Source organism: Diospyros lotus, chromosome 5, assembly GCF_014633365.1.
Source record: "Diospyros lotus cultivar Yz01 chromosome 5, ASM1463336v1, whole genome shotgun sequence".
Classification (NCBI taxonomy): domain Eukaryota; kingdom Viridiplantae; phylum Streptophyta; class Magnoliopsida; order Ericales; family Ebenaceae; genus Diospyros; species Diospyros lotus.
The window spans coordinates 19424638-19439577 of record NC_068342.1 but is presented as its reverse complement, the minus strand read 5'-3'; the positions used below and the strand labels follow the sequence as shown (position 1 = coordinate 19439577).

General features: G+C 40.6%; 1 protein-coding gene across 3 annotated transcripts in view; it reads right to left on the bottom strand.

Annotated features, from left to right (window-relative positions):
- Positions 1-28: 28 nt before the first annotated feature.
- The window catches only part of LOC127801448 (cyclic nucleotide-gated ion channel 1-like), a 30318-nt gene continuing 15406 nt past the window's right edge, over positions 29-14940 (bottom strand). For all 3 annotated transcript variants that reach the window (XM_052336620.1, XM_052336619.1, XM_052336618.1), the window contains exons 5-9: positions 3026-3324; positions 2314-2425; positions 1515-1751; positions 981-1375; positions 29-616 (exon numbers count right to left, since the gene is read on the bottom strand). In XM_052336620.1, the coding sequence (XP_052192580.1) occupies positions 322-616; positions 981-1375; positions 1515-1751; positions 2314-2425; positions 3026-3324 (1338 nt within the window). In that variant the 3' untranslated portion in view covers positions 29-321. The remainder of the gene's footprint in view (positions 617-980; positions 1376-1514; positions 1752-2313; positions 2426-3025; positions 3325-14940) is intronic.

Here is a 14940-nt window from a genome sequence, read left to right as displayed (position 1 = left end):
ATTTATATACATAACCAACGTCATCCAATGGGATAAAAGATCAATGGTGTTGATATCTTGTCAGATGCTGTTATATATTTCTATGACGTGCAAAATCACAGTGATGAGCAAGACATTATTAATTAATTTGGGCAGGAAGATAACAACATACTTCTCCGGGCATTTTGGAATTGGGTACAATAAACAAACAACATATGACTGTATGCGTAATAGTGTGCGGGTGAGGAAAATTACATTTGGAGAAACCGATTTCCAGCTTAGTAATTAATTTAAACAAAATGCTATCTGAGATTCATAAGGATGACCACACACCTTAAATTCTTAATTATATTCAGCTGTAAAATCAGGTTGCCATGGCTTCTGAAGCAGTAGCCTGGATGGCAATTTGGGGCTCCGTCCATGATTGCGACGCAAGGCCCGTAATGCATTGGTAGCAAATTTTGACGCATAAATGGTGGCGCCAAGGCTTGGCGAGGTGCCGGCCTCATTTGCCAGAGTATCCTGCAGCCTATTCTCTTTCTCGCTCAAAGACTTCTCAGTCTTCCTCCTACAATGCCGGCGCCACGCTGCTTGTATGAAGCAGGCTGCCCATGCCCTCCATTGATGCGAGCAGAACCTGAGTTAATGAGTACGGTATAGGTTTATCAGTAAGTTTTAGGACCTAGTTATACCGTGAAAGTTAAAAGTGTTCCAATGACATTATATGTAATGGTAAGTTCTAAACAATTTCCGATTCTGTTCATTTGACATTGTTTCTTGCTAATCAGTGTTAATGAGCAAACCTCCATTATCAATTGCACCTTATCCTAACCAAGTCAGGGTCAGTCGGTTAATGAGCAAAGCTGTGAGGGAAAAAAATTTAGATATTCAACTTGGAACTTGGAGGTGTGAAAGCCCACAGAGAAAAGCATTTTAGCAGTTCTTTCCAGCAAATGTAAGCATGTGCCCCTCGTATTATATGAACAGAATCAGATGCTTGCCTGAAAGTGTGCTGGAGCTGCTTGCTGTGAAGGCGCCGGAACTGAGAAGCCACAAACTTCAGATCATCAGCCACTAGGGTAAAAGCTTCAACATCTGTGATTGCTTTTACAGTTCGGGTTGAGCTGGGAAGGCTGGAGCTAGACTTGGGATCCAATGCCCATGTAAGAAGCTCTTCTCCACAAAAATCACCAGCACTGAGATGCACGCAGTTGAAAAAGCCAGTTCTTCCACCATTTGTGGTCATGGTCAAAAGATTGCCTCTCATGACAAAAATCATCTCATCAACTGGATCCCCTTCGTGTAGTATGAAGCTAGTCTCTGTACAAAGAACTGGCCTGAGGCGATCACACATCGCATCCAACAATTGTTCATCCATTTTTTCAAAGATTGGCACCTAAAAGATGTAATGGGTGACGTTAGTGAGTACACAAAAGTTCAGTGGATCACAAAAATAATTTCAGGCGTGGTGATGCGCTCGTATACTCACATACTTCAAAAGTAACCAAATTTAGAGAAGACAGAAATAAACTTACTCTAGTAAGCAAAGACCAGCACATGTGGCGCTTTATGTCCCTCCTGATGTCTTTAGGAAGGTTTTGAATCAAAGACTGTTCCTCCACACCTCTAGTTTCTTGCCATTTGTATTGATCATACTGCCTAATACGCTCCCTCAGGTTCTCAGGGAGCATACGGTGGGACATCCACTGCTCTGAATCCCACCTTCTTACTCTCATCTCTTCTATTCTAACAGTTAAAGACTGCAGATATTTCTGTACAGCCCACAGAAGAAATGCTTAGTACTTCAGCACCAAGTACATCACAAAACAGAACAAGAGTGTGTGTGTGTGTGTGTGTGCGCATGAGGATTCAACAAGGTACCAAGCCTTAATCCCACTATGTGGGGTATGGGCGAGGATGTAAAAAAATAATTTAAGGCAGAAGTAAATATAAACCTTCTGCCAAATTAAAACTAACAATGCATTTGTAAACCTAAACTCTGTGTGTGTGTGCGCGCGCACACGCACATGTGAGGATGTACAAAAATAATTTAACACAGAACTAAATCTAAACCTTCTGCCAGATTAAAATGACTTGGTCACAGTTGACCACATTGGCATCACAAGGAAAGTCTCTTGCCAAGTGGTGAACAGATAACAAATACTTTTGGTTCTAAAGGTATGATAAGCGGGGCAAACAGCTAACAGCCAAGATGATGGTCATATGGACAAGTCTTAACGTCATTGCATATGTAAAAACAGAATTTGGGGAAGAATACATGGTAAAAAAATAAAAAATAAAAAAAGAATTTGGGGAGGAATGACAAAGGTTTACCTGCATATTGCCAATAAGCAATGAAAAGAGAACCAATCCGAGGATTGAAATGAAAACAGCAAAGAGAATCTCCCCAACGAAAGTGCTAGTTCTGAGATTTTGGCCAAGAGAACTGTAGAAAAGTGAAAGTGGAAAATAGCTTTAGCTCAAAAGATTAGAGTGTGACAGGTTTTTTGCATCAGCACAAATATTTTAAACTAAATGCAGATAATTATCGTGGACTGGATATCATTTAAAAAAGTACCTTGGACATGTTAAGGCACAAATTGAAGGAAAACTGAGAGTCTACATTTAGTTTTACATTTTGTTTTATTGATTATGACTTGCTCCATGGTTGCGAATGAGTTTCTGCTCTACAGACAAATAACTCTCCTCTCATTTGCCTTCTTTTCAGAAGCAAATCAAGCAGTCTTCCTATTTCCTTTAATTCGCAGGGGCTAGTTTCATTTCTGCTCTACTATTTTGTCCATAATAGCTAAAACAAAACTTAAGAAGAAGAAACAAAAGAACTTGAAACATTCAAGCACATGGCATAAGTAATGGCCATTGATATTCAGTGTTGGCTTATTGTTGAGAAATTAGGAAAATGCCAAACCATGCCATCCATCAAAATTAAGAAATAATCCCAAGAAGTCCCATCTACAACAATTTAACCAAACAAAGAAGCACTGAATTGAATAGCTCAATAATGAAGGGTCATACATGCACTAACCTCAGATTTCGGAGTCCCCACCAAAAACAATAAAATAATTTCCGTGGAAAATCTCTCGTCTCCACTATATGAGTCTGAAGAGCATCAAGGAATATTCCAAAGTCAAAGTCTGAAGAGTTCTTTATGTCACTTGGTCCCGGAAGGAGACAAGACTCATGTGGAAATAACTTGTCTACACCCTCTTTTCCCCCTTTTCCACAGTATAAATAGAGGTCATCACAACTATCACGTTCACATAAAATATTCCAACAACTCTCTTGCCTTTCTATTGTGAACAAGTACCAGAAGGCTCCAACAATCTGGCAGATCAGATTTATTTTATTGTCAGAATCACAGACGTGGTATAATCTTCTGTCTGTGCAGTAAACATATTCTCCATGAACTATGAATAGACAGATTTGTAACTCATACCCCATCCTCGATAGATTCTTGTATTTACAACAGGAAGTTAACGATTGCATAATTTGTATAGAAATCAAACACCAAATAAACAATAAAATATTGAAAGGACTATATATATTTACCAGACTAATGATCATACATAATTGTAGCAAAGAAACAATGCATGTGAAGTCAAGAAGGACAAGTCATACATTGATCATAAAGACTAGAACCATTTGAAAACATTATAGCTCAACATCTTTACAAGAACCATCTGCGATTATTTCCTCCTTTTTTTCTTGTTCTAATAACTGGATATGAAGGACAATATATACAGAGTGAAATTAATGAATAAAAATAGGATATCAAAAGAAAATTTCATTTTTTATTCATGCAAAGAGAGCTTCATACACTACATTCAGCTCATGAATTCAAAATTTCAACCGGACAAAGAAATTATTAGTTTCTTAGATTAAATGCTCAGAGACAAGGGGAGAGATTGTGTCTTAATTAGGTAGGACTTGAGAACTGGGGCCAAAGATATCTCACATCATTAATGAGAGAGCTCATTTCCCTGTGCTCCACATGCTTTATTTCACCAAGTTCACTTGTTTACTTTTGCTTCCTTTCCTCATTTCTTATACCCTAGGTTAATTCCTGTTGCTTGTTCATTCTGGAGCACTAACTTAAAATCAAAAACTATAGATATTTACATTTCCACCATTAAAAAATTGAATCAGTAATTTAAATTAATCAATATTATACAGCCAGCTTAAGGAGGCTTAAAAAAATAAATTTGGATAGTGAAACTACAAGTTGAGAGAAATAAGACAATGTTTTGTCAGTAATATATGGCCCTATGAGTTCTCTGAAGCTATGCCTAGATGTTGTATAATTCTGTTCGTTATAAGTATAGAACTTTCTTATTCTTTTAAGTGTCTACGATCTCGAAATAATAGTTCTGCTCCAGCATCTTGGAAGTTCAAAGGTCTGTATGGATCCTGTATCTCTGCTTGAATTTGACACATACATTTACAGCCTATTATATACATCTGCAATTCCCAATAGTAAAAAAACCACAATAGCATAGTATAATAGACAGCAAAACAATGATAACAAAGCAGAGAAGAGGAACAAAGGATGATAGCCTCATTGATCTTTCCATTATTGAGATCTCAACCTTTAAATAGTAGCCCTAAAACTAATATATCAATACAGTGTTCTAAAAATTGGCCTAGGTGGCCGCCTAGGCACCGGCAAGGCGCTAGGCGACCACTGGCAGCCACAAATTTGGCTGTCATGGTCTTAATAAGTAGAGGTAGAGATATCATATAAAAGGGGAGTATACATGTGCGGCAACTAAGGGAAGCAACTAGCTAACTCTAGAAGAGGGTAACTATGTAAATAAAAGGCTAGCAGGAAGGTATTGGCGGGATCCTATATAAAGGACCCAGGCACATGTAAATCGATCATCAAATATATTGAATTGAATTCATTCTCTCATTCCCTCTCAATTTCTCTCTCTGTTTCTATTCTTCTCTCTCTCTATTTCTCTAATTCTCCCGAATTCTTCATAGAACTCGAGAGAATTCTGATCAAATCTTCTAAGATTTGATAATTTGGTATCAGAACAGTTTCGGGCCAAGGAAAGGTGGTAACAGCAATGGCAGAGGGAACTCGAATGAAAAACTTGGAGTCACAGGCGCACCAATTTCATTCGACGGTGACCGACTTGCAAGCTCGGGTCGAGTTGCTAGAAATTGGATCCAACCGCAATCACAAAGCGATTGTGGCAATGGATCGGAAGGTGGACGCATCGTTAGGCGGTTTAGAGAGAAGATTGGATGGAATCAGGGATAAAGTTGGAACTTGGAACTCGGATCAGAGACCAACTGTAGAATTTCATGGTGATGTTTACGCGTCAGAATCAGGTAAGTTTGTCACCTGATTTTACCCTTATAGAGAGAACCGAACCGGTGCTAACCGTGCAAGGAGTGAGGAATGGGAATGTCGTACTCTCTGAATGGGAGATGGCTCCAAGAGAAGAACGGGATAGGAGAATAGATCTAAGGTGGGAAGGACCGGTTACAGTTAATCAACCAGGGTTTCCTATGCCTAAACTAGGTATTCCCATGTTTGAAGGGAGTAATCCCAGGTGGTGGGTGAGAAGGTGCGAACGGATGTTTGGTTGGCACAATGTTCTAGAAGAGCGTCGGGTAGCATTGGCGACTGCCTACCTCAATGATGCAAGAAATGCCTGGTACCAAAGGTGGTCGCAAGCTAGAGGCGAATGCCCGTGGGAGGAGTTTGCTGAGAAATTGTGTGAGCAGTTTGGAGATAGAAATAGAATGGATGTGGTTGAGGAATTTAATAAACTCACACAAGAAGGGGGAGTGCAATCTTATCAAGCCCGGTTCGAGGAGCTCAAATCCATAATAGTCACCCTAAACCCCCACCTCTCGGAGGCATACTTTGTCTCCACTTTTATGAGTGGGTTAAATGAGGAGCTCAGACCTATGGTCAAGATGTTACGACCAGCAATGATGGAACAAGGAGGGGAAGATGCTAAACTACAAGAGGTTTTGATAGAGGCCCTTATGAAGAAGCAGAGGCAGTAGAGCAGGGGAGTCGGTATAGGGCCGACCGGACCGATGGTGAAAGGGTACAATAGGGAGATGGTAAGAGTGAATCCGGGGCAAAGAAATACGACGATTACGACACTTGTCTCTTCCTCCACAGGACCAAATGGGAGATTCGCAAAGCGAAGGAGGCAACTAGGACTATGTTTCAGATGTCGTGACTGTTATTTCCCAGGTCACCAATGCAAGAGACAACTGCTCTTGTTAGAAGGGGACGAGGAAGAAAGAGATGGAGTGGAAGACGTGTTCGAAGTACTAGGGGATGATAACGGAGAAATATCATTGCATGCCCTTAAAGGGCTAGCTAACAATAAAATTATTAAGGTGGAAGGAAGGGTCCAGGAAAAGAGCCTAATGATCCTGATTGATAATGGGAGTACCCACAGTTTCTTGGACGAGGGTATTGCCAAGAGGCTCCAATGCAAGCTGATAGGGACCCAGCCATTGTCTGTGACTGTTGCTAATGGCCATAGAGTGCTAAGCAAATCAGCTTACACTGTTTTCTGTTGGGAGATGCAAGGGGAGCGGATTGAGACTAACTTGAGGCTGCTTAAGCTAGGAGGCTGCAATGTAGTACTCGGGGTGGACTGGATGAAACAAGTGAGCCCAATCAGCTTTGATTTCAATCGAATGGAGGTGACGTTTGAAAAGGAGGGAAGGAAGTTAACCCTTACCGATAGCAAAGAGATTGGTACGTGCAAGATGATCACTGGAAGAAAATTTCAGCACTGCTCCGAAGTAAATGGACGCAGGTAACCCAACTATTCTCCATACAAACGTTAGGAGAGACAACAAAAGGGAAGGATCAGGAAGGGGAGTTGAAAATGGCCACCCACAATGCAAATCCAAACAAATCGGAGGTAACATTCTTACACCAACTTAATATGCTTTTGGCTAAGTATGAGAACGTATTTGTAGAACCTCACTCCCTACCTCCCAAACGAGCCTTTGACCACTCAATTAACCTTAAACCCAACTCTGAGCCTGTTAATATAAGATCTTACAGATACCACCCACACCAGGAAACCAAGATTGAAAGAATAGTCAAGGACATGCTTCAACAATACTTGATCCGTCCTAGCCAAAGCCCATATGCCTCCCTTGTCCTCCTTGTAAAGAAAAAAGACGGAACGTGGCGTTTTTGTATAAACTATCAACAACTTAATGCCTTAACCATAAAGGACAAATTTCCCATTCCCATAATCAAAGACCTACTCGATGAACTAAAGAATGCCACCTATTTTTCTATGTTAGACCTTCGATCAGGCTATCATCAGATTCGCATACATGCTAATGATATCAACAAAATAGCCTTTAGAACCCATCATGGCCATTATGAGTTCTTGGTGATGCCTTTTGGACTCACTAATGCCCCATCCACCTTTCAATCTCTTATGAATCAAGTTTTTGAACCATACCTACGCCACTTTATTCTGGTTTTCTTCAATGACATATTAATATATAGCCCAACTTTCAGCCAACACTTGAAACACCTAAGGACTACATTTGAGGTTCTCAGAAACAACCAATTGTATATTAAGAGGTCTAAATGTGCCTTCGACAAGAAGCAAGTGGAGTATTTGGGGCATGTTATATCAAGAGCGGAGGTGAGTACCCACCCAAGGAAGTGGCTGCTATGGTGGCCTGGCCAAGGCCTACCAACATTAAAGCTTTAAGGGGTTTTTTGGGTTTGACAGGATACTATAGGCGGTTTGTAAGAAATTATGGGGTTATTAGTCGACGCTTAACAGAGAAGTCAAAGAAAGAAGGATTTCATTGGGGACCAGAGGGGGAAAAAGCATTTGAACAATTAAAAGAAGCTATGAGCAAGGCCCCAGTGCTTGGGCTACCAAATTTCAGTAAGCCATTTACACTGGAGACTGACGCATGCAACACGGGAGTGGGGAAAATGCTAATGCAAGAAGGAAGACCGTTGGCGTATGTTAGTCAAGCCTTGTCCCCTAGGCATCTGGGCCTAAGGATATATGAAAAGGAGCTCCTGGCTGTGATAATGGTGGTTGAAAGGTGGCGACATTACTTGGAAGGAAGCCAGTTCATCATTAGAATTGACCACGAAAGTCTTAAATTTTTATTACAACAGAAGCTGCACACCTACCTCCAACGGAAGGGAATGTCCAAGCTGATGGGTCTCGTATATAGCATACAATACAAGAAGGGAAGAGAAAATGTAGTTGTTGATGCCCTCTCTAGATGCCCCGAAGAGGGAGAAGCAGTCGCCCTTACTGTGGTCATTCCAGAATGGTACCGAGAAGTCGAGGCGAGCTATGAAGGAGATGATAAACTGAAAGAGTTATGTGAGCAGTAGATTTTAAGCCCCGACAGGAAGCCAGGGTACACACTGCATCAGGGAATATTGAGGTACAAAGGCAGGGTCATAATTAGTGAGAATGAAGAGCTAAGAAAGAAGATACTGAGTTCCTTTCATGAGTCTCCCATGGGTGGGCACTCGGGAATTCAAAACACATATCATAAGGCGAAGCAAATTTTTTATTGGCCTCACCTCAAACGATATGTGACGGAGTATGTGATGGCGTGTGATGTGTGTAGTAGATGCAAATATGAAATCGTGGCATAACCAGGCTTGTTACAACCCTTACCCATACCTGCACAGGCTTGGGAGAGCATAAGTATGGATTTTATTGAGGGACTTCCCAAGTCGGAAAGGAGGGACTGCATCTCGGTGGTGGTGGATCGATTCACTAAGTATGCACACTTCATTGGCCTAACCCATCCTTACTCCGCCCGAGAGGTAGCTCAAGCTTTCTTAGATCACGTGATGAAACTACATGGGGTTCCCGGGTCGATAATTTCAAATAGGGACAAGATTTTTGCAAGCTTCTTCTGGCAGGAGTTGATGAAATCCCTAGGAGTGAAGCTTAAAATGTCTACAACTTACCATCCTCAAATGAATGGCCAGACGGAGAGGGTTAATCAGTGTGTGGAAGGCTACCTGAGGTGTTTATGCTTCTTGCATCCTAAGGGGTGGCACAAGTGGATCTCCCTGGCACAATGGTGGTACAATACCAGTCACCATGCATCTCTCAAACGAACCCCCTTCAAAGCACTATTTGGATATCGGCCTCCACTGCTCCTAGCAGTAGGGGAGCACACCTCAGTGGCCACTGTGGAGGCCTACTTAGAAAAGAGACTGAGGGTGTTGCAACAACTCAAAGAAGAGCTGGCAGTGGCGCAAAATCAGATGAAGCAATATGCTGATAAGAAGAGGAGCGGAAGGGAGTTCAACGTGGGGGACAGTGTCTACCTCAAGTTCAGGTCGACCCACCTTAAAGCCATTACAAAGGGTCCGGTGACCAAACTCAGCCCCAGGTACTACGGATCCTATGTGATTGAAGCCAAGGTGGGGAAGGTAGCATATTGACTACAGCTTCTTGATGGGTCCCGAATTCACCCGGTTTTCCACGTTTCTTTGCTCAAGCGATCAGTGGGAACACAACAGACATCCTCCACTTTACCCCAACTCTCTCTCGACACAGATGTCACGACAATGCCCAGCTCTATCCTCGACAGACGAGTTTTGTACAAACACGGGGCTCCTATCATACAGATGTTGGTGAAATGGTCAAACCTTACCCCGAAAAAAAGCACATGGGAATATTTACTTAACCGGCTACGGCAATTCCCTCAAGCAGCCAGCCTTCTTAACATTCTTTGGGATAAGAATGATCCCAAGCCGGGGGGAAATTGTCATGGTCTTAATAAGTAAAGGTAGAGATATCATATAAAAGGGGAGTATACATGTGCGGCAGTTAAGGGAAGCAACTAGCTAACTCTAGAAAAGGGTAACTAAGTAAATAAAAGGCTGGCGGGATCCTATATAAAGGACCCGAGCACATGTAAATTGATCATTGAATATATTGAATTGTATTCATTCTCATTCCCTCTCAATTTCTCTCTCTGTTTCTATTATTCTCTCTTTCTATTTCTCTAATTTTCTCGAATTCTTCATAGAACTCGAGAGAATTCTGATCAGATCTTCTAAGATCTGACATTGGCCTGGTCGACCCCCCTAGGCGTCAGCCCAATTAATCGGCCGACGACGATGCCGCTTGGGACGCCTAATTTTTTGCTTATCTCTCAGTCGTCTCCCCATTCTCTAGCACAAGGCCGCCGCCGCCGGTACCTCATCACTGCCTCCAGCTCCATCGCGACCTCCACACCACCTCTACGCCATTGCCACCGTTAAGCTCCATCCTCACCGACGCGTCCTCGCTGACTCAAGCTCCATCTCCGCTATTCTTTCTCCGCCCTAGCCATCCCAGTTTATATATATATATAAGTTTCTATATAAACAGATCTGTTTATATATTTATCTATTTATATATATAAACAATATATTAATAAATCTATTTATATATTTATCTGTTTATGTTTATTTATTTGTTTATAGATATAAACATATATATAAGTTTCATTTATCTTTTTAACTTTAATTTATTTGAAAATAACATGAAATTACATTAAAAACTTAAAAAAAAAAAAAAAAAGCAGTTCGCCTAGGCGTCCTAAGCGCTAGGCCCCAGTCTGGCGCCTGACTAGTGCCTATTACAAAAACACTGCATCACTATTACAAAAATACCATTGTTCAGCAACAGCAACTGGAAAAGAAATAACAAAAAAACAAAATACAAACTAAGAACAACTAAAATGCTAATATACAAAGCTCCAAAGTAAAATACAATAAATTAAAACACACAAATATTTATGTTATGCCCCCTCAAGATGGACCATGAGGATTGAGGATGGCCATCTTGGACAATAATGGAGAAAGCTGGGAACGAGGCAGAACCTTAGTAAACATATCTGCCAACTGATGGTGAGACCGAATAGGAAGAAGCTTGACCAAACCAGCTAAGACCTTGTCACAAACAAAATGGCAGTCAAGCTCTATATGCTTGGTGCATTCATGGAGGACCGAATTAGTAGCAATATGGGCAGCGGCTTGATTATCACAAAATAGGAGAGCAAGAAGAGAAAGAGAAACTTGGAAATCCAACAAGAGCTGGGTAATCCAAGTGAGTTCACTGGCAGTGGAGGCCAAGGTACGATACTCAGCTTCAGCTGAGGAACGAGATACAGTAGCTTGCTTTTTAGAACGCCAGGATGCCAAACAATCACCAAGAAACACACAATAACCCATGATTGAACGCTAGGTATCTAAACAAGAAGCCCAATCAGCATTTGAGAAAGCCTGAAGCTACATAGAGGATGTTGCCGAAAAAAATAAACCCTGGCCAGGGGCAGCCTTAAGGTACTGTAGCAGGTGATAAGCAACATTAAGATGGGATTTCCGAGGGCTGGACACAAACTGACTGAGTTTGTGAACCCCAAAAGTAATATTCGGCCGTGAAATGGTAAGATATAGCAACCTGCCTATCAATCTACAATAAAATGAAGGATCCTCAAGCAAATCACAATTAGAAGCACTAAGTTTCAGATTGGGTATGATAGGCAGAGAAACAGGCTTACTAGCCAAGAGAGATGAATCTTCCAACAATTGCAATGTATAATGTAGAAAAGAATATACCTTTTTCAGATTGAGCAATCTCTAAACCAAGAAAATATCTCAATTTTTCAAGATCCTTAAGTTTGAATTGGCTGTGGAGAAACAACTTAAGATCATTTATAGCTGTAAGATTAGGACCTGTAAGGATGATATTATTCACATACACCGAGCCACAAAAGAAGAGCCCGTGCCCTTAGTAAATAGTGAATAATCAGATTTGGACTGCACAAAACCAAATTGAAGGAGGGCATTGGAAAATTTGGAAAACCACTACCTTGAAGTTTGTTTCAAACCATAAATGGACTTATGTAATCAGAAAACTAATTTCTCCCCTTTTGAACCAATCGAGATTGGAGGCCTATATGCAAGAGGCAATTCCGTATACATTTCTTCAAAAAGATCCCATTAAAAAAAGCATTGTTCACATCTAATTGTACAAGAGACCACCTATTCATAGCAGCAAGAGCCAACAGAATTTTCGTAGTGATCAACTTCGCTACAAGGGAAAAAGTGTCCAAAAAATCCAGACCTTCTTGTTGGGTACATCATTTTGCAACCAAGCTAGTCTTGTGTCTCCCTATAGACCCATCAGACTTGTATTTTATTTTATAAAGCCATTTACACCTAATGGCATGCTTGTGAGGAGGCAAAGAAGTGACTGTCCAAGTGTGGTTGAGATGCATAGCATCTAACTCAGCTTTCATGGCATCTCTACAATGGGCATGGTGAACAGATTGATGATAGAATTGAGGCTCAAAATCTGCTGATACTTGAAGGAAAAAAGAGCTATGAGCAGGAGAAAAAATTGAATAAGAAAGATATTGAGACAAAGGATAAGGACTGTACGTTGAAGGAGGTGTCTTGTGAGAGAGAAGGCTGCAATGAAAATCCTGAAGGTATGTAGGAGGTCTAACCACCCTAGTAGACCTACGAACGGGAATGATAGGAGCAGGATTAGGCAAAAAAGTGGGACCAGCAACAGGGGAAAGAGGATTGATTGTAGGGAAATCTGAAGAAACAGCAGGCAATGGAGCATGAGAATAAGGCAAGTCTATAGCTGGAATTGGGAGCACTAAATCAAGAAAGGGGTCAACCACCTCATCAGGAGTGACAGAATGAAAAAGGAAAATGTGCTCATGAAATTGCACGTCCCGGGAAATTAAGATGGATTTGGTGTGAAGATCATAAAGTTTGTACCCTTTAATATTTGAAGGATACCAAGAAAAATGCAAGCAATGGCCCTAGGATGAAATTTTGACCTATGAGAATGCAATGTGGAGGCAAAACAAAGGCTACCAAATACTCAAAGAGAGGCATAATCAACTGGTGACTGAAACAACAGTTGATAAGGTGTTTTGGAATGCAAGAGAGGAGAATGGGTTCTATTTATCAAGAAAGTGACAGAGAGAATGCAATCACCTCAGAACTGAATGGGAACCCTAGATTGGAAAAAGAGTGCTCGTGCCACATTTAAAAGATGTTGATGTTTCCTTTCAACCACTGAGTTTTGTTTAGGCCTCTCAACACATGAAAACTAGTGTATAACTCCTTTAGAGGCAAAATAATCAGCAAATTTAAGTTCAAGGGCATTGTCTAACCTAAACTTTTTAATGACCATATTGAATTGATTCTCAACCAAGGAAAAGAACTTAGGGATAATGTCCTTAGCTTCTGATTTATGTCTCATAAGGAAAACCCAAGTGTATCTCGGGTAGTCATTAACCAAAGTCAAGAAATACTTATATCCAACATAGGTAGACACATGATAGGGACCCTAAGTGTCACAATGAATCAAATCAAAAGCATTCTGTGATAGATGATTATGAGATATAAAAGACAATCTCCTTTGTTTAGCAAATGGACAAACAAAACAGAAATCCTAATCAGTACTATTGAATTGAAGTTGAGACTTTATTGAATCCAATCTTTTGAAAGAAAGATACCCTAGCCTCTTATGCCAAGTAGTCTTACTAACATGAGCTACTATGGCTTCAGGAATCACAAAATCTACTACACCAGAAATGGCATCCAGGACATATAATCCATCAATCAACTCAGCCTTGCCAATCATCTTCAAAGTGTGTGTATCCTGTATTGTATAGGGATGAGAGGTAAAATTGAGACTCGTGGAATTTTGCCTTACTAATGCACTCACTGAAATGAGGTTAAACTTAAAATGAGGCACATATAGGACATTGTCCAACACTATCTGTGAGGCAAGCTTAACGCAGCCCATGTATTGAACTAAAATTCATGTGTGGTCAGGTAAAGTAACATAAGTATCTTGAATAGGCTTCAACTCAACAAAAGATGCATGATTAGAACACACATGACTTGTGGCTCCAGAGTCCAACACCCAATGATTAGGATTACTAAGCAATGAACTGATATTAATAGAAAGACAGGTACCTGATGCCTAACCAGAAGAAGAAGGGGCATCAAGAGGAGTGGATTCAGCATTGACCTGCTTGGTAACCGAGAGGTGAGAGCTTAACATGCTCAAAAGACTCTGATGTTGCAGTGGACTCAAGGATTGCATAAATCTTTCTACTTCCCGAGTTTGAGAAGAGATAGAGATAGATCCTAACACCTACCTCACAACAAGATTTTTAGTATGATTATTAACAGCCATTTGTTTAGAATTATTTCCCCTTTGTCTAGGCTTATACCCAGGCGGATATCCATGGAAGGAATTTGTAGCACTTATCTATGGTATGTCTACTAAACCCGCAATGAGTACAGTTACCTCTCCCTCTTCTAAGTTTGACCCTAACTAGGCCTATGTGTGTCATTCTTGACCAATAGTGTAACAGGATTAGAATTAGCAAACACATTATGTATGTTCCTTTGGTTCTCTTGTGTAATCAAGGCAAAAACCTTATTGATAGGTGGGATAGGATCCATCAACAGTAATTGTCCTCTAACTTAAGAATAGGTATCATTTAAAGCCATGAGAAAAGGCATGACATACTCAGTGTGATAGTATTCAGCTAAAGACTTCAAACCGCCACACGTACATTTTCCAGATGAACAAGTTGGCCTATAGCTACTAAGTTCATCCCAAATGACCTTTAATTTGATAAAATAGACACTTATCAATAATTGTCCTTGTTGTAAGTTCATCAATTCTCTCTTAAGTTTGAAGATTCGAGGACCATTAGCTTGTTGATATATTTCTTTTAAGTCATTCCATATGCCATAATTCAATATCCATGAAATCACAATATTATTGTTCTGGATCCAAAAATTGAGAAATCAAGCCATTTACAAACCCTACTTTGTTCTTTATCGAGAGTGTGATGAGCATGGCACAACTCCAAGACGAGTAGTTGTCTCCCGTCAAAGGTTGC